The 27,226-nt window shown below is 35.9% G+C and overlaps 1 protein-coding gene across 4 annotated transcripts in view; it reads left to right on the top strand.

Annotated features, from left to right (window-relative positions):
* The window catches only part of LOC126978454 (transcription initiation factor TFIID subunit 1), a 46,369-nt gene that overhangs the window by 7,113 nt on the left and 12,030 nt on the right, over positions 1-27,226 (top strand). For all 4 annotated transcript variants that reach the window (XM_050827250.1, XM_050827251.1, XM_050827248.1 and 1 more), the window contains exons 8-32: positions 291-418; positions 829-1,073; positions 3,335-3,494; positions 4,081-4,315; positions 5,644-5,829; positions 6,715-6,887; positions 8,158-8,278; positions 9,236-9,393; positions 9,582-9,777; positions 10,494-10,757; positions 11,533-11,666; positions 12,683-12,851; positions 13,168-13,276; positions 14,666-14,865; positions 15,747-15,831; positions 16,401-16,540; positions 17,624-17,797; positions 18,427-18,663; positions 20,429-20,573; positions 20,996-21,126; positions 22,072-22,234; positions 22,727-22,869; positions 24,544-24,721; positions 25,359-25,415; positions 26,549-26,635. In XM_050827250.1, coding sequence (XP_050683207.1) covers positions 291-418; positions 829-1,073; positions 3,335-3,494; positions 4,081-4,315; positions 5,644-5,829; positions 6,715-6,887; positions 8,158-8,278; positions 9,236-9,393; positions 9,582-9,777; positions 10,494-10,757; positions 11,533-11,666; positions 12,683-12,851; positions 13,168-13,276; positions 14,666-14,865; positions 15,747-15,831; positions 16,401-16,540; positions 17,624-17,797; positions 18,427-18,663; positions 20,429-20,573; positions 20,996-21,126; positions 22,072-22,234; positions 22,727-22,869; positions 24,544-24,721; positions 25,359-25,415; positions 26,549-26,635 — 4,018 coding nt within the window. The remainder of the gene's footprint in view (positions 1-290; positions 419-828; positions 1,074-3,334; positions 3,495-4,080; positions 4,316-5,643; positions 5,830-6,714; positions 6,888-8,157; positions 8,279-9,235; positions 9,394-9,581; positions 9,778-10,493; positions 10,758-11,532; positions 11,667-12,682; positions 12,852-13,167; positions 13,277-14,665; positions 14,866-15,746; positions 15,832-16,400; positions 16,541-17,623; positions 17,798-18,426; positions 18,664-20,428; positions 20,574-20,995; positions 21,127-22,071; positions 22,235-22,726; positions 22,870-24,543; positions 24,722-25,358; positions 25,416-26,548; positions 26,636-27,226) is intronic.

The raw sequence follows: 27,226 nt of genomic DNA, 5'->3' as shown, positions 1-27,226 counted from the left end.
AAAATAATATTTATTGTAGGGCATTCAAATAAGTTGGAAAATTGTGTATAATGTGTTTTTCGCTATAACGTTTAGTATTCTAATTAAACCTTACCGCCTTTATAATTTGTTGAATAAAAATACCGACAAATACACTACGGAATTGGCGTCGGTCTTTTCTAGCTCTCCTTTTTATTAGGCGTATTCCCAAAATTATGGAAGGCGGTTTAGTAAACCAGATCTCTACGAAAGGTGTTCTCTCAGGTCCGTCCAACTACCGCAATTATAAACTGCCTTGATATTATTTCCAGGTGTTAGCTCGTTTGAATAGCAAGAGCAATGCAGCGGGGTGGGTTCCCACATCTGGCAGCAGAACGGCACAACAGTTCTCTCATCCGAGACCACAGCAGCCGACACCTGTGCAATCTAAGCCAGCAACGTAAGTTTTCACATTCCCCAGGCAAAGACGAATATCATCAAATTTCTATTTCTAATTTACATATGCTCTGGTTAAGAACTAAAGAAAAAGTTTTAAATGTAGGATACTATATTCTTATAGGTTCATAATTATAGGACAGTGGCCCCCTCCCAACATACATTAGTAATATATCTATCCACAATAATTGCTTTGTGACAAATGTATGTGGCCTGCTTTCATGCATCACATTTTATTAATTAATAAGTCTAAAAAATCCTTGGAATTTGTCCCCATATGCCTAGTTTCTGCCGCACTGCAGCGCTGGTCTACATCCAGATGAATTAAAAACCATTTAATTCATATAGGTCAAGGCTATAATATGATAAATTAAAAAAATACAAATTAACAGTTACAATTATCTTGTATTCCAGTGCCACATCATCTTCGTCCAATAACCAAAACGCCACTCAGGGAGATGGTGAAGACAATACTTGGTACAGCATTTTTCCCGTTGAAAACGAGGAGTTAGTGTATGGAACGTGGGAAGAAGAAGTTATATGGGATGCTCAAAATATGACCAAAATACCCAAACCTAAAATATTGACACTTGATCCTAATGATGAAAATATTATATTGGGCATACCCGATGATTTGGATCCATCTAAGATTACTAGAGGTTAGTGCTTTAATATTTCTCAAATTTTCGCTATTTCTGGCGACGTCGTGGGGCGGGTTCGATTAATGCCTTTATTAAGTTATATATTATCTCGCAAGATAATTTGTACAAATTGGGTCATTGCGAAATCCTAGGACTATGGCGAAGAACACTATGATTGCAGAATTTTGCAAATATCCGAGTTATTTTTAAGATCATTGCGAATAGCGGATAAAGCATGATACTGAAGATAAGAAGTGTAGCCTAATGCAAGTCTTTACGTTTACTCATAATTCTGGCTTATATTTAAAATAATCCGACTGGTATTCTAAAAATAAGTGTGTTCCAAAGTGTCTAAAACATATAAGTAAACTTTATAGGCCTTACAAATAAACGTGGTATAAAGTTATACCTAATAATAAACCAAAAATATCAATGAGGTTCTATACACAAACAAAGCTGAAATATGGCGCATGCTGGCAAATGACATCTTAATAAACTTCAACTACCATATTTATACATTTCTGCGTCTACTCCAGTTGTTTAAAATATTATTGGTCAATAGGCAGCAATGTAAACATTTCTTCAGTGAAATCTGCGTATTTTGAATATAGAACCCAATTTGGACCGTGACGTCGGTGGAGTAACAGTTAGGTATTTTTTTAAACCTTGACGAAAAAGAGGGTTGCTATAAGTTTAACGTTCATCAGTCTGTCCCTATTTTCTGAAAATCTGTTTAGTCGGAGGTTTTCTATTTTCTTTTCTCAAAAATCACACTCATAATATAAAGGCGAAAATTTTGCTATGTTTATTATTTTGTGTGTATATTTACTTTTTAACGCTCTAACTAAATGGCTTTGGGTCTAATAAGTTAAGGTGGCTTAACTTATTAGATCTAAATCCATTATTATTGGTTTATAATGAGAGAAACAAACACTCAAATATAATACTTTTATTTACATAAAGTTATTCGGTAAACTGCTAATTAAAATGTTAAGATTCCTGAAATCAATTTAATTTGTTAAACTTTGTCTTTTTGACTTTGTCTTTTAGATCTTTTCGAGAGTATTTTTTGGTATATGTATTTAATTTGACACTCAGTTACCCGGCAGCTCGCGTATAGTTCGGATGTGCAAATTGTGCGCTGGCGCGATATTTGATTTTTGATATTATGTATATTGTTAGTTTTTGTGCTTCGTGTACTCGAATGACGAGTACTTTAACATGCTGTGTCTGTCTGTGTCTGGGGCGCAATAACTGTAACTACGCCGCAGACGTAGGGATTACGAACAAAGTTATGCACTTGACTTGCAATACCGACACGACGGTGTTAAAACAATGTCGTGAAACGTTGCACTACATTTATCGGTGTCAGTGACGGTCACGTCGCAGCAGAACCTTCGGTTGAGAGACGCTGAGCAAGTGGATATAATAATGAATTAAGTATTTAATAACACAAATTTTCGTTGCTTATAACCCGCGCGCCCTTCGCAGGTAGCATGAATGACATGTCCAAACTTTTATTATAATTGGGTACCATATTACTGTGTTTTTTTACCCTTTTTAAAATGTGATTATTTCCTGAAAAAAATTCAATTGTATCAATCGTGGTCGTGGCGGAACTGCGGGGGCGGCGAGAAATCAAATTAATAAAATATGTATCGTGAGCACCCGTCATAATAATTACTATGTTAAAGTTCTGCGATGGTAAAAGTTTAAAAATATACAAATAAGTAAGTTATTGCTTGCGTGTAGCGTATTACTTTGGTGTGCGGCCTGTCTTATAGAACTAATGCGAAAAGTGAAATATCAATACGTCATACTAACATATACACAGAGCAGACAAATATACATTTTATGTATCACCTCTTTGGTTGTGCTGTTTGTATTTTGACTTCAAAGAGGAGATAAGAAAATATTTGGATTAATAAGCAACAACATTCTTGTATTATTTTCAATTTATACCAAGATAACTATACACTCAGTATAAGGGTGGAATAGAGTTGTTTTAAAACGTTTTTATTTGTCGTCGTCCGAGCGCTCTTACCAACTGAGCGAACCGTTCGAATGAGGCATGGGTCGCAAATCTTGGATGTCTTGTTCAACTCTCAGGTTGTGGGTCCATCTACAATACCTATTTAATAGTTGATAACCTGCTCAACCTTAAATAATTCATAAACTTTGGTTACAAATTTAATATGTATAATAAATCCCAGAAGTGAGGGATATCACTTTAAAAATAACAACTAGTTTAAAATGTATACTTTCCATTATTTATAAAGAGAGAGGTCCTGCGCCAAAAGTTAAGATACCGCACCCTCACGTGAAGAAGTCCAAGATACTGCTGGGCAAGGCCGGTGTGATCAACGTGCTGCAGGAGGATGCTCCGCCACCGCCGCCCAAGTCACCAGACAGAGATCCCTTCAACATATCCAACGATGTGTACGTATCACAACTACGTTCTTACTTAAGATAACAGATATTTCAGATCATAAAAGTGACGATACATGCGCCTGGGTACCGAAAAAGCAAGCTCACAATTTCTAAAAAATGTCCGGGCGGCTCCTTTGGCCTCCTGGCCCTTTGCACATGTTGCTCCCTAGATTATGGGTACCAACGGCACCTTTTTCTTCCGTTAGTAGCACTATTGTGTTTCGGTCTGAAAGGCGCATTAGTTAATCAATATACTGCATAAATGAGATTTAACATTTTATGTCTCAAGGTGACGAGCGTAATTGTAGTGCTGCTCAGAGTTTTTTTGGTTTTTCAAGAATCCTGAGTGGCACTGCATTGTAATAGTCAAGGCGTATCATTTACCACCAACTGAACGTCCTGCTTGTCTCGTCCCTTATTTTCATAAAAAAAATATATAATATTAATAGCAACATGTACAATGTACTGTAAATTTAAATTTTCATTAAGTTTTAATATATCTAAAGAAGTCTTCTTACAGAATCTTCAGTGTGTTAGTCACTCTCAAGTACCCTGTTTTCGATTGAATTTGCCTAACAGTTATACAATTTTTCAGTTATTACCAACCAAAGTCACAGAACCCGCGACTTAAAGTAGCAGGTGGCCAGTTGATCCAGCACAGCACACCCGTGGTGGAACTGCGGGCCCCATTCATTCAGACCCACATGGGCCCGGCTAGGTTGAGGGCCTTCCACCGTCCCCCAATTAGGAAACTGTCCTATGGGCCTTTAGCAGCATCGGGCCCACATCCAGTTCAACCTCTTTTGAAGCATATCAAGAAAAAGGCGAAGGTATCTTTTGCTGTGTCAATTTTCATTAATTATTTTATTTTTATATTGTAAATTATTTCTTGTCCCGTGTATTTGTATAATGTTAGGGAAAAAAGAGGGTATAATAAGTTATAGGAGTAGAAACACTGGCGTAATTATTTTACTAAGAGAGTTCTATAATATAGCAAAAAGTAATGTATACAATTTTCATAAAATTGTTAGTTATTTTTTTAATATTTATTAAATACTTTTAATTTGACTACATATAATACTACAAAATGGAAGTACTAATAAAAAGGTTAATTATTGTACTATCCATATTAAAATCACTTTTCGCGAATAACACACGCCACTTAACGCACAAGAGAGAAATACAATCGCAGTACAATTGCTATTCTTGGCAAAAACATTCATCAAAAATGGAACAAACTATGTGGTATTACAGAAATCAGTTCAGTACTGAAAATTAATTATTTTCTAGTAAATATGCTTCAACATTAAAAATGGGAATTGTTTTTATAATAACGGCATTTTTAGGAAGCGTTATATCACAATAATATCTATATAAACTAACATATTTCGGTGCCATTTTTACCACCAAGCAAAGTGCAAGCATATAATGGGCTCCGGACACATCAGGCTGAGTGTATCATAAAACCAAATACATGTAGTATATGACGGGGCCAAGTCGGTCACATGGTCACGATTTTCGTTGGTGTCCATTGTTGAGGGTTTTATCACGACAGCAAGTAAAACACAGTCTTACAAACATAAGGATATCATTAGTAGCAACAAACGTTACAATCGTAATGCTAGGTATACTTCACAAAGCGTTATGATCAGTGAACGCATTCTGAACGTGACACAACCGCCTCGCTCGGTTCTTACCTGACTCCTGCTCGACGTTGCACACATACCGATAAAACCCGAGCTAAGACGAATACCGAATCATCTTCGTGCACGCTTTTTATGCTTGACGTTCTTGAGTACGACATATTTTACATTATATATAGCATAAGCCTTGCTCGGATTTTTAAGAATGTACTAAACTTGAACAAAAAAACACTAATATGACATCTGGATTTGAACCGGGATCTTCTGCTTTCCGGATCACCCAATGTCCCATTAGAGCTATTATAGTCTTGTATATAGTGGCGAAATTTACCTTTGTATTCTAATGTTATTGTAGGTGTTTCGCATTAGTAAAACCATTTTTTTTCTATTGAAACCGATCGCTAGCTAGCAATTTCTCGCCCCCGAAACTACCTGTATACTAAATTTCATTCCGAGATTCAGATTATATATCTACAAGAATTGCTCGTTTAAAGATATAAGATTTCGCTTCGTAGTTGCGTGAGGCGGAACGTCTTGCGTCGGGTGGTGGTGACGTGTTCTTCATGCGAACCCCCGAGGACCTGAGTGGACGTGACGGCGAACTTGTCTTGGTCGAGTTCTGCGAGGAACACCCGCCGCTCATCAGCCAAGTCGGGATGTGTACCAAGATCAAGAATTATTACAAACGGACTGCTACCAAAGTGAGTAGTTTTCTGACATCTTTATTTGTCGTATCGAATACTCACAAGTAATAAGTGCACTCCAAGATATTATATATGTGTGTATACGTTTGTGTGAATTGGGAATGGAGCGACCGTCCTCAGGCTATTAAATAATAAATTTTATTGTATTTTTTATGAAATCAAAAAAGCCCGCTGAGTTTCTTGTGCTTGTTCTTCTCAGGTCTGTGGCATACTTTTTCTAATGTATATAGTTTTTGACTTATAAGTGATATAATATCCTATTTTGAATAAAAATATAATATTTTTATAAGCTACTAGCTAACCCGACTGACTTCGTACTGCCTCAATCAATAAATAAAAGACCAAAATTAGCCAAATCGGTCCAGCCGTTCTCGAGTTTTAGCGAGACTAACGAAGAACAATTCATTTTTGTATATTTAGATGAGATAATTCAAATCTGATTTTATTAGCAACTTTTTATAACATTGTCAATATACATGGAAAAACCTAGAGTGCCAAGTGTTACTTCCTTACACTTGGATTCAAGAGGATGATTTGAAGATATACTTGCGTGCAAAACAGAATAACATCTCTAACGGACATAAAGCGATGTATAACAAGTCGTAAACAGTCAGCCACGCTTGGAGTTAGCTTATTTTTAATAATAAACTAGCTAACCATTATCGGGCTTGTCAGGTTGTCTATATAGCGTATATTCTAAGTTTACCGATATGACAGCGTTTGACAGGATATGACGATGAAACGTTTTTACTTTATGCGAATTAATCTTGAATTTGTTCATCACTGACGTCACAGTAGGAGTAAAGCTATTCTCGCTATAGTCTAGGCTTATTAAACCTTATTGAGTGCAAATGAGCAAATGTTTATGTGAATATTTTTCAGGATACCGGGCCAAAGCAGTTCAGATATGGGGAGATTGCGTACGCCCACACATCTCCATTCCTTGGCATATTGCCTCCGGGGGCTACTCAGCCTGTGGTAGAGAACAATATGTACCGGGCGCCAATATACGAACACTCACCTGCCTCGACAGATTTTCTTATCATTAGAACTAGGTAAGGTTTTATAGATTAATAGTAAATTAGATTAATAATTAAGAGTAATATAGATTCATTTAGTAGAGATTTTACATGCGAATATTCAATTTTAGATTTATCAGATAATTTTGATTTTATCTAGTTAATAATGTTGAAATTTAGTACGACTTTAGAACTTTTAAAGGCTTTTTAATCCTTTGATATAATACCTACTTTTCGATTCAAGTGCGCAAGAAATGATAATACAACAACTCAATCAATGAAAAACAGTTTAATCCTTGGACAAGTAATAAGAAGATAATTTTTTAGACAACATGGCTGGCCAACGGTTTCTATGCATTCAGTCAATTCAATGACTATAATTTACCTAATTTAAAATAATTTTAATTGAGTTCTTAATAACTTATATTACTTACACGTTATATAAAAATATAATTTTTTATTGAACTCTGTAAAAAGAAATTTCATACAAAAACTTTGTACAGTGAATGATTAGAAACTTCTTTCATGCGTTCGGTTAAGGTAATATGCAGAAGGAAAATAATAAGAGAAAAGAAGAAAAAACTAATGATGTCAAGAAATTAAGACACACCTATGAGTGATACTGTAGATGGTAGTAATTGAGTGACACTGTAGGTGGTATAGAATATATAATTTTGCAATAAGATTAATAAGTATTGCTGTTAATTTTAGGAGAATATAATATAATTTTTACTTATCCAGATTTACGCTTATATCAGGGAGCTGGTATTATCTGATAACAGACAAAAGCGATAGTTACCATGGCAGCGGTTGCTTAGCATGAGCGGTTATAGGTGCCCTAATTGTTAGTGGGTTGAGGGCCTGTTGTGGTCGGTGCATTATGAATACATAATATAAACAATAATAGCCTCAGACTTGAATAATTGTGCCATTAATTTATGCTTACGACTAATGGACCGCTGTAGTAAAGACGCCATGTATTAGAAGACGCTCTAGTGATGTCCCACAACTCTAGTGACGTGACATACTCATAACAGATCAGACGTTGAAAATTAAATTTTGATGAGGATTTCCTTAAAATCTTACTCTCTGCTCTACCCGGCGAAAGGAATATTACTACCAAATTTAAAGTCTCTACGTCTTATCGTTACAGAGATATCGTGATGAGTCAATACATAGGTGGAAATCTCTTATATATATTAACAAACCATCAGCAGTTACTTTTCGTTGCCCTACCCGAAGTATGCGTTCCAATATTTCTTATTTAATTCGATAAGGTTATTTAAAGAGTTATTGAATGTTACAGGCAGGCGTACTACATACGTCGCGCGGACGCTCTATTCGTCGCTGGTCAGGAATGCCCGCTCTATGAAGTACCCGGGCCAAACTCAAAGAGAGCTAATAATTTCGTCAGAGACTTCTTGCAGGCATGTTTTATATTAAATTATATCTCTTTATATTTTTTTAAACTTATTCACTATTATCTTTATATACTATTAAGTTGACTGTGGAATGTTTGTTTGTAAAACCCTTTTCCACGCGTATTTCATACGTTTTTCAAGACATCTGCGAAAAAGCGTATTATCATACGCTTTTGATGATGAAGCAAATGCTTTCAAAGTCAATGTCATAGATTTACAAAATTTATTAAGTCATCTCTTGTACCCATACTGTTAATTTTAACATATACACGGTGTAACAACTTTAGAACTAACGATAGTTTTATAAACAGCATTGCGAAATGTATTACAAATTAATAAATGAATTGTATAATTCAATAATTGTGAATAATGTTTTTATTAAGTCAAACAAGAGTCATTTTGTTACTGCGGGCTATTCGCGACCTCCTCTTGTACCTATATAAAAACATACTTGTGTCTCAGTCGCGATTGCCTTCGCAATTAACTAATTAACTCCTTTTGCCGTAATTACGTATTATTATTATTCTGTTTTCTTTCATATTCATGAAAGCTTATTTATTCTTGGTAGGTATTACCTCTTTTAAGTATAACCCGAATAGATTCTCAAATACGTCTGACTTGAAGTTACCCAATACTCTCAGTAAGCCAAATATATAAGCTTTGCATATTTTTTAATTTTATATGAACACTAGCTGTTCCGGCCCGCTTCGCTGGGCGAATTTTAAGAGAAAATAAATTAATGAAGGAACATTGGAATTCAAAAGTTAAGTAGCCATAAACCATCTATGATTAATTTCTCATCGAATGGTGTCAGTTTAATGTCAATACGATCAGTGGTTTAGGCGTGAAAGAGCCTCATTTTCATATATATATAGCAGTCCTGAATAAATAGATTAAGTATACCAATATTTCTCTTGTTTCTAACCCCATTGTAAGTATTATAATATTTTGTGTTATTCACAGGTGTTCATATATAGATTGTTCTGGAAGTCTCGCGACCAGCCCCGACGCATAAAGATGGACGATATAAAGCGAGCGTTCCCCTCGCACTCGGAGAGTTCTATCCGCAAGCGTCTTAAACTTTGTGCGGACTTCAAACGAACGGGCCTGGACTCGAACTGGTTAGAACCAGAAATACTTCTACTTTTTTTGGTGCTTTTTACCACTTGTAATATTATTATTATAATAGGTATCATAATAATAAAAATTCATAGGCATAATGCATGAAGAATCATTTAATTTATGATAAAATATTTTCAAATATAAATATTATAAGATTATCTAATATATTTTTGTGGTACATCTATAGGTGGGTGATAAAGCCAGAATTCCGGTTGCCTTCGGAGGAGGAAATACGTGCGATGGTGTCACCGGAACAATGTTGTGCGTACTTCAGTATGGCGTCCGCAGAACAGAGGCTCAAAGACGCGGGGTATGGAGAGAAGTTCATCTTCACCCCACAGGAAGATGATGATGAAGAAATGCAATTGAAGATGGATGATGAGGTAATAAATAAAACTTACATCCTTTTATCGTCCGAAAACATCCATTAATATAAATCTAAACCGTTTTTAAGTCGAAGTCCTGACTTTTCAAAGAGATTGATTGATTAAATAAATTTTAAATTATAAGTCGTAGAAGCTACAAAGCTATTGTCCACAATGGCAGAGGCAAGGCTATAATATTAACTAACAAAACCTGCCTCAGTCCAAAACTCTATAATATATTTTAGAATTTACATTTTAAAATTTGATTATAGTAAGATCATTTATATGAAACTAGCTGACCCGACAGACGTTGTTTTGTTCATAATAAAAAAAAAACTCTTGCGGATGGGATTGCGTAAAATCCTTTCTTAGCTGACCTCTACTCGGTGAAAAGAATATTCCTACCAAATTTCAAGTCTTTAGCTGTAATGGTTCCAGAGATATCGTGATGAGTGACTATATACGTGGAAACCTCTTATATATATATAGATTAAGACAAAAATTTAGTGTACAGCTAACCTCAATTTTGAGCAATGTAGGCACACTAACATAAAGTGTCATACACTCACCATGTCACACACACTAAAGTATTAGACCTGCCCTGTTTTTATCGATTGTCTAACATTAAGACACTATCTAGACATATAATTTTTCTAAAGATGTAGGTATCTATCCCAAAGTAATTAAATAAATACTATTTGACTTTGAATATTTGAAATTTTACTTATTTTTAGGTCAAAGTAGCACCATGGAACACAACCCGCGCGTACATTCAAGCGATGCGCGGTAAATGCCTGCTGCAGCTAACAGGCCCCGCAGATCCCACAGGGTGCGGCGAAGGGTTCTCATACGTGCGTGTGCCCAACAAACCCACGCAGCAGCCCAATGAGGAGCAGCAGCCCAAGCGGACTGTCACCGGCACAGACGCAGACTTGAGGAGACTCAGCTTGAACAACGCTAAGGCACTGCTGAGGAAGTTTGGTGTGCCGGAGGAAGAGGTAAATAAATTTCTTGGTCGCATTCTTGCAGTTCGTGTCCGTAATTCAAGGTTTTCGTAACGTCAGTCACTAAAGCCATCCACTCCTTCCGGTCCTCGGCCTTCCTTATTGCGGTCGTAAGTATTAGGCCAGTGAGCGTCTTGATCTGGTCCAAACAGCGGCTAGGTGATCGTCCGCGTGCTCTTTTGACCTCCACCTTATTACTATCAGTTTGTATAAATTACTAAACGAATGTCCAAACTAATGCCTGGGAATTCCTAAATAAAATATAGTAATGCCCAATTTTTGTGTATCATTAATTTTACTGAAATTCTACTTTGAATTATCTTAATATGTAGTTGTAGTTAGCGACATTATGGCAGTGGTGGACATGGTTAAGTTTAACAAGATCAAACTCAGGGACTTGAGATTAATGTATGATTTCAATATAATAACATATTATATTGTAATTGAAATTATTTGTATAACGATGAAAGTGTAAATGTTGATTTAAAAGTGTGGCAATGGCCACTTCTTCTCTTTAAAGCTCAACCTTTTACGAAGTGGTGGTAAGTTTAAGAAAAGTAAACTAATGATATTCATAAGTGTCATTTCCGTCACCTACGTGAATAAAGTGATTTTGATTTGATTTATTTATGGCACCATTAATCATAAATCAAATTGCTGTGAATTAATAATATAATATTTAAATTAATAAATTGCTTATATGCTTCTATAGTTCGACTATCACACTATCACAACATTTTTAACGTACAGGTCATAAAAATGTTTACAGATCAAAAAACTGTCCCGTTGGGAAGTTATTGACGTGGTGCGAACATTGTCTACGGAAAAAGCCAAGGCTGGTGAAGAGGGTATGACAAAATTTTCGCGTGGAAACCGATTCTCCATCGCGGAGCATCAAGAAAGGTGAGCCTATATATATATCAATTATTTTTCTCTTAGACCATTTATATGTCTAGATAGACTATGACAGCAACAGTCGAAAAAAATTGGCTCTAGAACTAACCTCTATTTTGAGCAATGCAAGCACACAAGCACAAAGTGTGATACAAATCCCGAGTGTAAGACGTACCTTGTCACGCACACTAGACGAATATTCCTGGCCTATTTTTATCGGTTGTCTAACAGCAAGAAACTCTATCTAGACGTATAAATTATCGATGGTTAAACAAACCCTTTGATTTTGTTTACACTAGAAATAATTCAATGTTACCTAGAAGTAATACCTCATCTACATCATTTACCTAAACCATATCCATTATCATTGCCTATACCATTACTTATACGACATACTTCAACATTTTTGTTTTCCCTCGCCTTAAATAATGCTTACTTTTATTTACTCTTTTTCATAGCAAAGTGTTGCCAGCCTTCATTGTCTAATTTCTTTCATTATTGAAATTTTCATAGGATTATTTATATTTTTTCTAATTAAAAGTAAATAATGCACAGTGATGAGACACCATTCAATCCTTTCAATGTTGAAATAATTATTATTTGTCACATAGTTTTTGATGAGGATACTACGAAATACAACTATGTATAATAGTTATACTCTCAATATATACGCTTTACCCGAATGAGGCTAACAACGCCAATCGTGACGACTCAGTCTCATTCAATACTCATAAAATAATATGCCCGGCATGCCTCAAAAAGTTCATTGTTTATAGAACACTTATTTTACAATATTGTATATTTCATTAAAAAGAGCGCAAAAAAAGAATGCTAGTAGATTTTCTTGCGCCGCTTCTTCTCTCTCAGAGCGCCATTTGTTTCCGAAGCGGTAGTAGTATCTAGTATATCAGAAATGACATCAAAAAGATTTATATAGGAATCAGTTTTGAGAAAATAAATGCCTTTTTATTATATACTAAAAATTTCAGTCCGAAATCTTATCACTAAATATTGTTTGAACGTAGGTACAAAGAAGAATGCCAGCGTATCTTCGAGCTGCAGAACCGTGTGCTGCAGAGTACAGAGGTACTGAGTACAGATGAGGCGGAGAGCTCCGTTAGCGAGGAGTCTGATCTGGAGGAGATGGGAAAGAATCTTGAAAACATGCTCGCTAACAAGAAGACTACTGAGCAGGTGTGTATTCAAGAACTAAAATGAAATGGCTCTAAATCTAGCATATCAATAACGTTATAGTAACCTATTTGTAACGTTATTAGTTATTAATGCAACTGTTGTGTAATAAGGGGTATTAAAACACCCAATGACCATATAACCATTACATCATCCAAAGGAGTGTTGTAATGAAATTCAGTACAACATTACAACACTCGTTTGGATGATGTAATGGTTACTAGGACTGGCTTTTTTAATTTTAGCAGTAAGCTAATTGTTTGTTGAGTTAAGGCATGGGTGTAGATAAAGTAAATTACTTGATATTTTATTTTAACAGCTAACAATGGAGAGAGAAGAAGCTGAGCGTGCGGAATTGAGAAAAATGATAATGGGCCAATCGGAGAAGAAGCCTCAAATTAATCAGAATGAGCAATCTTCTAACCAAGGTGAATGATGTTATTCAAAATATTTGTGGTTATTACCCTTAATAGTTGAAAAGTTAATTGCCACATTTGTATTTTAACGGATGTTATGTGACCTTCACTAAGAACATTCCGTATTTTCCATGTTTAGAAATGTATGTACTTACTCTATTATAAAGAGTTAGGCATAAATTCGAACTAGTTTCTACTATTAATTTGTTACTACGAAGCAGTTTTTATAAGTGGTCGATTTATAATAATTCGTTGTACACATGCGCTCTCCACTGTCAGACACAGTTATACAGTCCCATTAATACGACAAGAGACACACTTGGGGCCACAATAAAGACCACAACTATACTTACAACGGAAGTGGGGAGACCAAACGCATTCCCAGCGTCAGTAAATATCGAGGATCCGATCCACTGGTGCCAGGTCGACGTGTTATAGTAAATAAATCATTATATTTGTTGAATGCAATTAGTAATTGTGACAGTAGTCACGATCATCATGTTCACAAAGCTTCCTCACACAAACAATGAATGAAAATCTAAAGGTTGATGCATCCAATATACAATAATTTAAATATATGCAATTTAAAATTTACTACTTTTTATGGAATAATTAATACAATTTAAACACAATTCATATATTAGATGCAGCACCTTCTAACTAATTTGTTATGTATATTACAGCCATTGTAAAATTTTCTATTTGATTGAAAAGAGCAGAGTTTCTTGTACGTTCATCTCACGAGCTCTACTTTTTCCGAACATATGGTTGATTCAGTAATTTAAAAGAAATTTTTATATTGTCGATTCGAAAAGCGCTTATTTTAAGCCTCATTGAATAAAGTTTATTAGACGTACAAAACCTGAGATATCCCTGACCAATAGCCCTGTAGACACATTATTTAAATTGATTATGCTGCCTTCATTTATTTATTTATTTTCATGTAATCTACAGCGTCACAAATTATATAAAATATAATTATAATATAAAGTAGAAAAATAATGCTAAAACTGATTTCAGTGCATAGGTATAAAGCAAAAGAAGTAAAATTTTATGATTTTACAAGCCAGAATAAAGTAACAAAATATTTACAATTACTGTAATAGGCTACTTAGAAAGTAAACTTAACAAAATAAGGTAACAGGAGTGTGTCGTGTATGTGAGGTTGTGTGTAGTGTATTTGAGGGTGTATGCGGTATGGGTGTGTGTGTGTGTGTTTGGATAATCATTGCGGTAGATGTATATTTCTTATTTATTTTTTTAGCTGTACTTTGGACAAGTGAAACATATATAAATTATAATAAGCTTTATTGTAGGTGAGAGCCAGACGTTGCAGATGCTCATGTTGATACTGAGATAGCTAACACGTCCGTGTGCTAATTTTGAACTTGATGAAAGCAGGTCGCGTGCTCCGCATCGTGCGCACATTCCGTAACGCGTCCGGACAGCGGTACACGCGCGTGGAGCTGGTACGCAAGCCGCAGGTCATCGAGGCGTACAACAAGATCCGCTCGACCAAGGACGACACCTTCATACGACAGTTCGCCACCATGGACGAGTCGCAGAAGGAGGAAATGAAGCGCGAAAAGAGGAGAATACAGGTACAGTATCATCATCATCATCAGCCGGAAGACGTCCAATGCTGGACAAAAGCCTCCCCCAAAGATTTCCACGACTATATATATACATACATGGGTGGAGAATAAATTATTCAAGTTAAATTTGTTACCTAAATTTATAAACGATGCGGGACTCAAACCCGTTCCTCTCGGATTCCGTCCGAGTGAAGCATGGATCGTTAGTAAATTATCTAATATGCAATTATTTGAATTGAGCAGGTTATCAACTGTAAACTAGCTCATGTATGTGGAGCCAACCTGATTGTTGAACAAGACATAAGGCGATTTTCGATCCAAGCGTCACTCGGACGGTTGGCTCAGTAGGTAAGAGAGCTCGGACAGATGCTGAGAGGTGCGGATTGGAGTCGCGTCGTTCATAAATTTTGGTTACAAATTTAATTCGTATAATTAATCCCAGAAGTGAAGGATATCAATTTAAAACAACAATAAGTATAGATTATTATTACTTTCGGATATGTGTACCTAAAAAGAGTGGGGTATCACCTAGTTTTGGCCACTGACCATTTTTGGGTCAAGTGGACGTTAATTTATAATTAATTTTATTACAAGGTAGTGTTCTACGTCCCGGTTTAATAAGAGGCTTATATTTAAGCCACGTGAAACAGGTCTTGTTGCTTAACATAGACTGTTATTTCCATCACTTACTTCTGTAACAAGGCAATTTTTAAAGTATTATTGCAAATATGGTTCCTTGCTTAGCTAATTTAGATATACGTCTAGAAAGAGCCTATTGCTGCGAGATAACCTATGTATGTATGTTTCAATAAGTTCACAAAAAGGTCCTTGCCACCACATGTCAAAATATTAGAGTTTTAATATAACATTATATTTCTCAACTTTAGGAACAATTACGACGCATTAGAAGAAACCAAGAGAGGGAGAGACTCGCTGGGAATGTCACAATTCCTAGTGCCATTGGAGGGGAGAGTAAGTATTTTTACTTTCGTAGCAGGTACATGAACAATCGGTTACTCATAGCTTAGTAAGAACGGGCTGTCGAGTTCTATTACTACTATTATAACTATTTTATTAATAACTTCGCTAAAAGCCATAGTTAATTTCTGTAACGATTTTAAATTTAACTGCTGACCGAAAACAATAACTAATATTGATTTACAAATTATCAACTAATATCGTACGACAGTAATATCGATAGCCGATGCCGCTCAGGATGCTTGAAAAACTCAAACATTCTGAGCGACACTACAATTGGATGTTAAATCTCATTTGCCCAGTAATTTCACTAGCTACGGCGCCCTTCAGACTGAAACACAGTATACATTACTGCTTCATGGCAGAAATAGGGGCCCTTATGGTACCCATAATCTAGCCGGCATCTTGTGCAAAGTAGCCTCCCACTGGTTCAAGACTTCAAATCCATTATAGCGTAAAGTTCGAAATATTTATATATAAATTATCAAAAGGTCTTAATTCTGATGATGACAGTCTTGCTCCGCAAGGCAAGTAGTTAATGTTATGAACTATTTTTAATATAGCTGCAAGCATGTCTACGACGGGAGATTTAGGCTCAGCGTCACCTGGACTCATCCCGCTCGGACAAATCAAAACGGAACCAGGAGACATGCAGACGCCGTCTCGGAGACGCAACAAACTTAAAGCCGATCTCAAGCTAAAGGTTAGTGGTTTAGAAGGGCATTGGTTTTAGAAGTGTCACAATATGATTATTGACTGTTATCAAATTAAAACGTAATTTTCGCTCAACTTTATAGAAATACTAAAAAAACACAATTCTTCCTGAATGATTGAAGATTTTAGTCATACTTAGAAAATGATATTATATCTTTGCAACTTTCTTACTGTGATACCTTCTCACTTCGCAACTTTTTATATGTTTGTAACAAAAAAACATTCAATATCCCTATTGAACTATATTTTTTAAAACCGTATTGTTCTGTATAATTAAAAAGTAAGACAAGTATAGTCTTGAAGACATTTTAACCCCAGCTTCGTCTGGCAGCCGGTAGAAGGCCACTGGTGGCATTTACACCGAGGTTTTCTGGTGAGATGCCCTACAAAGATCCTGGAGAACCTCACAAAAAGGTTAACTGTATGATCTTGAGCAGATATTAGTGAGTAATTATTTACTTACGTAAGTAGTAGACAGTTTAAAAGTTTCACACTCTCTGTGTTATATTGTGCGCGGGGTAGTACATAAATGTATTTAGTCCTCGTTAAAAAAAGTGAATGGCACCTGAGTTACTGTGTTGACCTAAGGAATTATTCGAATAGCTCATGTCAGCAATACTACAATATTGATTACTTGATGTGTTAAAAAGTGCTCGCAACGTCATGAACTGCCATAAGGCATCCCAATTAATTATAACATTTATTTAACTATTTACTGTGTTAGTAATATTATTTTATATAATTATGACAGATCTTTAGTTAATTTGATTCGTGTAAGTTAGTTGGCGCTACAGTAGTGCTAACTAACAGTTGGGTAGCATTATTACGGTACACGGTCGTGCCCTATATAAGCCAGCTCAGTTCGAGAAAATATTACTTGTTGTGAATTCTAAGGGGTAACGCTACCCTGTCTTTTAATTTTTAATAATAAGTGCATATTGTAATTCTAAGTGTGGAAACTTTAAAATACAGATGTAACAGTTTTACTATGTGCGTTTAATTTACCAACCCGTTCTACATTCATGTCTACTATCTGTCTAAACTCATAGACACTACTTCCTATTATTTGTAGTGTGGTGCGTGCGGGCAAGTAGGACACATGCGTACCAACAAAGCGTGTCCACTGTACACGGGCGGCGGTGGACCGTCCTCGCCCGACAGAGACGAGCGGGATGTTGAACCCGTCGACGAGGATCTCACTTATGTTGAAGGAACTAAGCTGACTCTGCCATCCAAGATTGTTAAGGTAATTATTACGCTTTATATATTTATTATTTATTTATTTATTGATTAATGGTTTATAATTACCCGTCATGGGTTCATCTCATAGCAAGTTGTACTCTTGCTATAAATACTTCTGAATTCAAAGAAATAAAAATTCTATTGCAAATACCATTTATTACGTTTACAGTGTGTTAGTTTAATACATAAATATAAAACGATTTGAAATACTTATAAAAAGCTTATTCGAAGTGGTTTCCATTGGCTGCAATACAGTCCTTTAAATGTTTAGGTCAGTTATCAATAGAAGCAAGCACTCTTTCTTTCTCAAAATCTAGGTTGAACTATTTAATATTGAAATCGTTTAATTGAGAAATGCTTACATTATTACTTTAATTTTATGTATATTAATATGATAATGTTAGGAAAGGTTATTTATTAATAAAATATTGCAATAGCAATTACTACATTACATTACTTAATCCTATAAAAGTAACAATTGCTTAGAGTGGGACAGGAGGAGCCTGCCTACCGCTGCCGTACGCATGAGTGAATTTAAGGCATACAGACTGGCGCCGTAACGCGTTACGTTACGAAGCAGTTTACCCTCCCAAAAGAAGTTATCACCTTAATAATAATAATTGTATGTATTAGCAATCGGCTGACGAATTCCGTCGCCGCAGCGGCTGCCGTCGCGGTGAGATCCGTCCGGCAGGCCGCTACCGCCGGCGCGGCACGGCCAGTGAATCTTGCGACTACCTGGTGAAGAGACCAGCCGAGCGGCGCCGCACCGACCCTTTGGTGACACTGTCCTCGCTGCTGGAACAAGTGCTCAACCACATGCGTCATCTGCCCGATGTGCAGCCCTTCCTGTTTCCTGTTAACCCGAAGGTATTGTATTAATAATTGGACGTAACTCCAGAAAAACGTTCCTAAAATTGAGTTAAGAATACAAAACTGGTCATGTGATTCATATTAACGGACTGACAATAAATGGCAGCACTTCTGTCACTCTTTAGATGACATCATGACTTAGTAGCCAAACCCACATGTATGGAATACACTAATATTTATTAAACTTTAAACACGAATTCCTTAAAATGTGATGTTTCTTGGAAAGTTTTTCTGGAACTACATCTTTTTTAATTGTTTTAATAATTGAACGAACCTTTTTATCTTATATTAACCCAATAACATCACTAGCTACGGCGCCCTTTATATCGAAACACAATAATGCTTGTCCATTACTGTTTTACGGCAGAAAAAGTGCTCCCGCTGGTAAATGCTCATCATCATCTCTTACAGCACCCTTGGACATCCATTTCTTTTTGTGCCTCGAGGAAGTCCAGGGCAAAACGAAACAGTCGACTGACGTTTTGTTTCTGGATGGTATTGATAAATGTAGTCACCTGTGACAAAGTCATAAGCGCGCCGAGACAAGCCTGCTTTAAATTTCCTTATCAATAAATATGTTTATCACCCATAGCGAATCTATCCTCCTCACGCAAACGCATAGAATCTTGGAAACACTTCCACAAACCAATCTTACGTTTTAGGCCGCATCGCATTTACTATTCCTGTATTCTTGAATAAGATTTTCATCTGCTACGACGTGTCTTCGCTAACAACCGACGATCGAATACCACTTTTTTCCCCATACCTAAATGATTGTAAATGAATGCTTTAGAATATCTTTCATCCATTAATGCAATTTGAAGTAGATCCGTTTGTAATTTAAGAAAACGGTAAACACTTTCATCGAAATCATAACGTGATATCGATCATCGCACTAGGCTTATAATAGTGAAAAAAAAATCTTTTTGCTATCGTATAGTTAATTAAATTCAAAGGTCAAGTAAAGTTTATTCAAGCGCTTCTGAATTGTCTTTGGAAATATTAATTAGATTTAATGACTGTACTATACGTAAGGAAAAAATAGAGCTCGTGAGAAGAACGTACAATAAACTCAACAGCAATCTTTGAGCATAAATAAAAATAATATTTTTATGGTGCTGCATCCAATATAATATGAATCTAGTTCAAAGTTAAAGCGTTTTAAATATCAAGTATTTCTTAAAAGTAAAAATTAATAAAATTAAAATCTAATATATAAAATTCTCGTGTTATGGTGTTAAACTTTAAACTCCTCCGAAACGGCTTGGCTGATTCTCATGAAATTTTGAGTGCCTATTGAGTAGGTCTGAGAATCGGACATCTATTTTTCATCCCCCTAAATGTTAAGGATGATTTTTTTTTTGACATTTTTTTTAAATTTTGATTATGAGTCAGCATTAAAAAAATACATACAACTTCAAATTTTCACCCATCTACGATCAACAGTTACTATTGTATCGCGATTTTAATATCGGCAATACAACGTTCGCTGGGTCAGCAAGTAAATGTATTAATATAAATTATTGTATATTGGATGCATCAACCTTAAAAGCTTGTTGAATTCATGCTTCGTTTACATGATGGTCGTGATTACTGTCATAATATTGATAATCGCGTAACGGAACGACCAAGGTCGATCCATGCATGCACTACAATCAGCACTCGTTTACGAATTGTAGCATGAACCAGCCATCGCAAATATTTGACGGAAGGAGACGACGCTAAAATTAAAAATGTAATAATTATGTAAAATACTATCCAGCTGGTTGCGGATTACTACCGCATTGTATCGCGACCGATGGACCTCCAGACGATAAGAGACAACATAAGACAGAAACACTATCAGAGTCGAGAGGAGTTCCTGGCCGATGTCAATCAAATTGTAGAGAACTCAAGTCTGTATAACGGTGAGTATGTTTTTGTATTCTTTTAATATACTCGTTGCCCTCTCCCGCTCCCCTTTAACTCCCTCGCGCGTCCTGTTGCGTCAGTACGGCTTGCAGTTTCATTCCCGTTAGCTATCACTGCTTTGTTTTTGAAGTATTAATTTTTTCAGTATCAACTTTAGCTATTGTTGTTAATGCAGTCTACTGAAGTATACTTTTTCAAATCGGTAATAGTTTTTGACTTTCAATAAGTGATAGATTTAATATGCTATTTTCAATAAAAATATTTGAGTTTGAATCATGTGCATATTAGTATTCCTTATAATCACCAATTTCCATTTATATCACAAAAATGTTACAAAGGCAGCGAATTGTGGCTAGATTTTTTTCTTCCTGAATTATTGAAATAAAAAGTATTACAACTTAACCTATTGTATCTATAGGTCAAAACAGTAGTCTCACCGTGGCGGCGCAACGCATGATGCAGCGATGTTTCGAGAAACTGGCGGAGAAGGAACAAGAGTTCATGAAACTTGAAAAACAAATTAATCCACTGCTTGATGATAACGATCAGGTGAGTGTCTGAACGAATATTCTGATAGGGAAATAAAAAAGTAAGAGATTTTTTAAAGTTATATTTCTTTTAGCGCGTCAAAGAAAAATTACCAGAGTGAATTTTTACGATGCGACATGGAGACCCAATTTCGACACCCTGACAGACTATTAATATCATTCTTCGGCTATCATAAGCCTTCTTGTAACTCAGTCTACTGAACCACAACCAGTGGACGAGAATAAAATAAATTTCAATATGTATAAAAAATATATTTAATATCTTCTTTATTACAATATGGTTCTTTTTACAAACGTAAAATAATTTGTATATTTTTAACATAAGTACACACACAGCCGAAGTATGTTGTATGGTCTAGTGTACCAACTACCGTCAGGGTGTCGAATTTGGATATCGGTGCGCACGCGCATCGTAAACTTTCATTCTGATAATTTTTCCCTAACGCGTTAAAAGAAGTATTACTTCAAACAGATCCTCTGTCAACGCATTTCTTGTACAATATTCTAAAGAATTATTCACAAATATATCACTACGGTATTACTAGGTATAATGTGCACAACATCCTCTTTAATCCCACATGTGTGTTCGATTGTGGCGTTCACAAGTATAGTATAGTAGATAATATAAAGGATAATGATGTATGATCCTCCTCGGTTCGGTTCGGCTAAGTTGTTATATTATTTAAACGATAAGCTGGGAGTTTGTTATCAGTTCTTCTCCCCATGTCATAGCCCCTTTACGAACTGATATAAGTTCATGACGTTAACCAAGTGTTGTAATATTGTCATTCCCTATTGTTAAAAAAATATATTTATGTATCTACTCGCCAATGAAGAATAATGATTCTTCCTTCGCTAAGGCGTGCGAAGCTGGGTCAGGCAGGTAGTTGAAAATAATTTTAAATATATTATTAAATTGAATCATTCAATATTGTAACCGTTGCAGGTCGCTCTGTCGTTTATATTTGAGAACCTGTTGACGACCAAACTGAAGGTGATGAGTGAAGCTTATCCCTTCCTGAAGCCTGTTAACAAGAAGCAGGTCAAGGACTACTATAGCGTCATCAAGAAACCAATTGATCTGGATACGATGGGGAAGAAGATTCAAGGTATGTCTGTGTTCAATTGATTTTTCTACTTTCGATCACTGTTCTATCTATTACAATTGCGTAAGATATGTTGTCATACAAACATGGTAATGAAATATTCATTATCAATCCTTAATTCCCTTTGCCTAAGATAGATATCATCAAAAACATAACCTGTACAAAACAAGTCTCCCAACTTAGTTCTTCTACCGTAAAAAGTTCTGAGAACAATGTAATCCCATTAAGGGTCATTCTGTCTTAAGTTATTATGTAATTAGCTAACCTTACAACATGAACAACTTATACACTTATTGTTCGTTTTACATATAAAAAGTATATGCAATTAAAGCGAATTTAATTTTTTCATAGCTATTTATAGATTTTATGTAAGGCATATTTACATTTCTAGAGAGGTTTCAACACTGCTGATTTTTCGGGACCGTATGTCAACCCTTAGGTGCATGTATAAATTTATGCAAATACTGAAATCTAAGTATACTTTTGTATCTGTAGCACACAAATATCACAGCCGGGCAGAGTTTCTATATGACGTACAGCTGCTCGTCGACAACTGTCGAGCGTACAACGGTCCTAACTCGCAGTTTACACGCCAAGCCGAGGCGTTGCTCAAAGTAACGCAGGAATCTCTGGAAAAGGTAATTTTAAATTTCTTTGAACATAAACTATAGCTCCACAGCCTACTAAAGGACTTTTTTTGTATAAGAGGGGCTAAATAGGCAAGACACTCACGTGATGGTAAGAGGTAAGACAACCGCCTATAGACATTATCAGTACATTTATGAAAACTTAATATACGTTCACAAAAATCGTCACCTTTTTGCTCTTAATAGTGATTTTCATTATTATAACACTAGAAATAAGGGATTGCTTGTAACTAATTCTAGTAGGCTTCATAAGATACATAATAGCTTTAAGGGTAAATGTATACACTTTTATAATAAAGTCCCAGCCACTGTTCAGGCATTATCTATAAATAAATTTAAATGTTTTATGAAAAAATGGCTCTGTCGTAAATCCTACTACTCCACTGCTGAATATCTAAATGATCGGACAGCCTGGGACTAGATTGTGATTATTTTATAGCGATAGAAATGATTGTACATTATTGTGTATTTTTATTGAAAAGAGCGCAAAAAAAGAATGCTGGGAGAGTTTCTTGCGCCGCTTCTTCTCTCTCAGAGTGCCATTTGTTTCCGGAGCGGTAATATTAGTAACGAGTATATAAGTAACGATATCAAAAATAATTCTAAAGGAATCAATTTTGAGAAAATAAATGCCTTTTATGACATCCGCAACACCAGCAGGCCTTCAAGGCAAAAAATACTCCTAGTAGACTCAATGCTTGATGTTCCCTGAGTTGTATCGGTTTGGGAAAGCTGCAGCCGGTTACTGATTGCAAAAATGGACGTGAGAGTTTAGAAATTCCTCTTTGTATTGCATTTTGCACTTACTTATTAAACACACACACACATTTCCCGTAGTGCCTAAAATCTACCGTGCGCCAGGGAGTTAACAATTCCCTAAATAACGAAGAATGGTGTGCGTTCTTAAGAAAAAAAGTGATTTTAACTATTAAATGGTTACAATACCGCACCACGATTTAGGCCAAATCGCATACAATCTGTTAAAATAAACTCACATATTGAATATTTTTTTATATTACAACCGTAGCTTAGCTGCCGTAATTGTGATCCACACAATAACACCGAAGTATGTTCTTATAAATATATAATAGAGTTTCATATAGCTATAATAAAACGATAAGCGACGTATAAAGCGCAACAGTTTGTTTGACGGAAATGCTCATTGTCACTCAGAGGGCAATGGAGAGGGCTATGCTCGGAGTTTCCCTGCGAGATGGAATCAGAAATGAGGAGATCCAAAGTTACCGACATAGCCCAAATAATTGCGAAACTGAATTGGTATTGGGCAGGGCACTTAGTTCGACGGACAGATGGCCGTTGGGGCAGTAAAGTCCTCGAATGGCGACCACGTACCGGAAGACGCAGTGTTGGTAGGCCCCCCACAAGATGGACCGACGATCTGGTCAAGATCGCCGGAATACCTTGGATGAGGGCAGCGCAGGACCAATCGTCGTGGAGATCTTTGGGGGAGGCCTTTGTCCAGCAGTGGACGTCTTCCTGCTGATAATGATGATATGCATATGAGGATTTTGAAGCGCTTGCATGATATGACAACGGTAAGCGGTGTGGGGATCGGGAAAGAGACGAGCATTCTCCTGGAGTCTCTCGTTATCTTTTGGGCGTTAAAGTAATTGTTGTTTTAAAATTTATCAAACATGTTGACAGTTTGACGAGCACGTGAGCCAATTGGAGGCGAACATTGCCCGCGTCCAACAGAAAATGCTGGAGGACGCTGAGATTTTGTCGGATCTGGAGGAAGATGTCATTCCCGTCTCGTCGGATGAGAAGCGCGGCCGGGGTCGGCCCAGGAAACACAAACCGATGCCGTCTTCTTCGATGGACGGTGAGTGAGACTGTGACCGGCTGGATCACTTGGCGTTGCGTAAAGACGTCGCATCATTGTGTGTCTTCTACCGTATTTATCACGGGGAGTGTTCCGAAGAGTTGTTTCACCTGGTTCCTAACGCCAAATTTCACCTTCGCCCGACACGTCACAAGTTAGGATATTATCCCCATTATCTGGATGTGTGGCGATACTCGCAGTGCGCTTTTCAAGGAGGTTTCTTCCATTTACTACAAAGTTGTGGAATGAGTTTCCAAGTGCGGTGTTTCCGGGTCGATACGATTTGGGTACTTTCAAAAAAAGCGTGTACGCCTTCCTTATAGGCCGGAAACGCTCCTGTGATTCCTTTGGTGTTGCTAGAGAATGTGGGCGGCGGAGAATATTCTAAGCGACAATCACTTCGCTTTCTCATTCCATAAAATATTAATATTATTAATTCTATTGATGTTAGTATTGTATTAGGTATATTTATATAATAATGTAAAGGTTCGCTTAGTTCGATTTTATTTTGCTATTTTAAATCCTTGATTGCTCTCTCCGTAATATGAATTTTATTGAAAATTTGAAAGAGTTACTCTCAGTGAAATAACTGTATTTTGATGACGTACACCATAATGTGTTTGAATTATTGTTTTAGAAGCGACGCCGAGGAAACGCGGTCGCCCGAGAAAGGATCAAAACAGTTTGGTTGATGGTAAGTACATTTAAATACGTGCAAAATGTATGAGCCTATAATGGACCATGTTAGTTTCCTAGTCCGGCGTACAGTCCACTCTGCAAGAAATCCGCTGAACTGCGGCTGTGTTACTCAGCCGACAGTGGTCTTCACAGCTTGTAAAATTGATAAGCTGATGAGACTAATGTGACAAGAGCTAATGTGACAGCACAGTTGAGGCGAAAATAGGCTTCAAATGAGAATCTTCAGCGGCACTTTAATGTAATGAACACGGCGAATTATTTACCATCAGCTGAACGTTCTGCTCGTTTCGTCACTTTTTCTAATAATTAAATAAAACATTTAATATATACTCGTTCGTATACTTAATAAAGTTTCCGTTCATATTGTTCATACGATTATTATAATTATTAATAAATTACTATTCAAAGGGTCTATCATATTATTTTATATTCGTTGCTCAGTACATCATTAATAATGTGCGTTGATGGTGTATTATTAAGTTATGTTTTGTTGTACATATGGGAAAAAATTACGAGAGTAAATATATAAGGCGAACGCGACAGTTCACAGCGATATAATTTTCCTATACCGTGAAGTTATTCGATGGTATTATATTAGTTATTTATGCAACTGTTGTGTAATAATATTAAAACACGATTCGCCTCGTGTGATAATAGAATCACATGAGTGTGTTAATACCTAATTATCAACAGTTGCATACAAGACTTTATCTACGCCCATAATATGAATCTTCTATAAAAGATTCTGAAACAGTTAGCTTACTGCTAACATTGAAAAAGACATTCCTAGGAACCATTACATCATCCAAACGAGTGTTGTAATGAAAATCAGTACAACTTTACAACACTGGTTGGATGAAATTCAGTACAACTCTGGTTTTAGAATCTTTAATAGTGGATTTAAAGCATGGGTGTAGTAGTATAATACATAACCCCAACATCAGAGTACCAAAGTAGTAAAGGTTTGTATTCAATATAGATTTAACTAGCTTTTCCGCGTCTTCATTGTCGCGATAAGCAAGCCTATTATGTCTCGCAAATATTAAGCAAATGCCATGCCAAAGAAGTGTTACTGATACACACATTATATTTTATTTTAATACTAATAAATCTACATTACAATAACAGATCTACAATATTCAGACAGCGGCAGTTCTGGTCTCGAAGAGGTCGAACAAAAAGATGACACGTTGGTTCAGCTCTCTGTTAAGCCAGGTAAAATTTTTGTTAATCCTTAATAGCTTTTATTTTTTTTTAATTCTCAATAGGGGATAGCTTTCATAAAAGCAAATATACAGATCATAGATTTTAATTACGAGGTCATCGGTAATTTGACATATTCCCGTTAGGAGTCGATAAAGGTGACTATTTGTGATAAATTTTTAGGTTATCATGTATTTTAGCTTTTTCCAAAATAAGTCAAAAATGCAACATCAAATATTATTTTAATAAAAGTATCAATTTATATATTCTGATATAATATTATATTCTTTTGGTTTATAAAAAAGCTTTAATACTGGTTATTTATCACGAATAATTAAAAGAGTTATTGAAAAATATCGCTTTTGATTTTTAAATTTGGACTGAAATTTGTTGTTTTATTACTCACCACCACATACCCATGTATCACACGACGATTTTCTATATAGTTGTGGGAAATGGTAATAACAAATCAAAGAATTAAATATGTTTGTTTCAACATACTGTCGGAAAGTGACGCGTTTTTTGCAATTGAACTTTATGTTATTATAACAAATCAAGCTAAAAGTATCCTACGTGTTTACAAGCTAATCAAATTTAGACAAA

Source organism: Leptidea sinapis, chromosome Z (assembly GCF_905404315.1).
Source record: "Leptidea sinapis chromosome Z, ilLepSina1.1, whole genome shotgun sequence".
Lineage (NCBI taxonomy): Eukaryota > Metazoa > Arthropoda > Insecta > Lepidoptera > Pieridae > Leptidea > Leptidea sinapis.
Note: the sequence above shows the minus strand (reverse complement) of the source record. Positions and strands in the feature narration are given on the sequence as shown.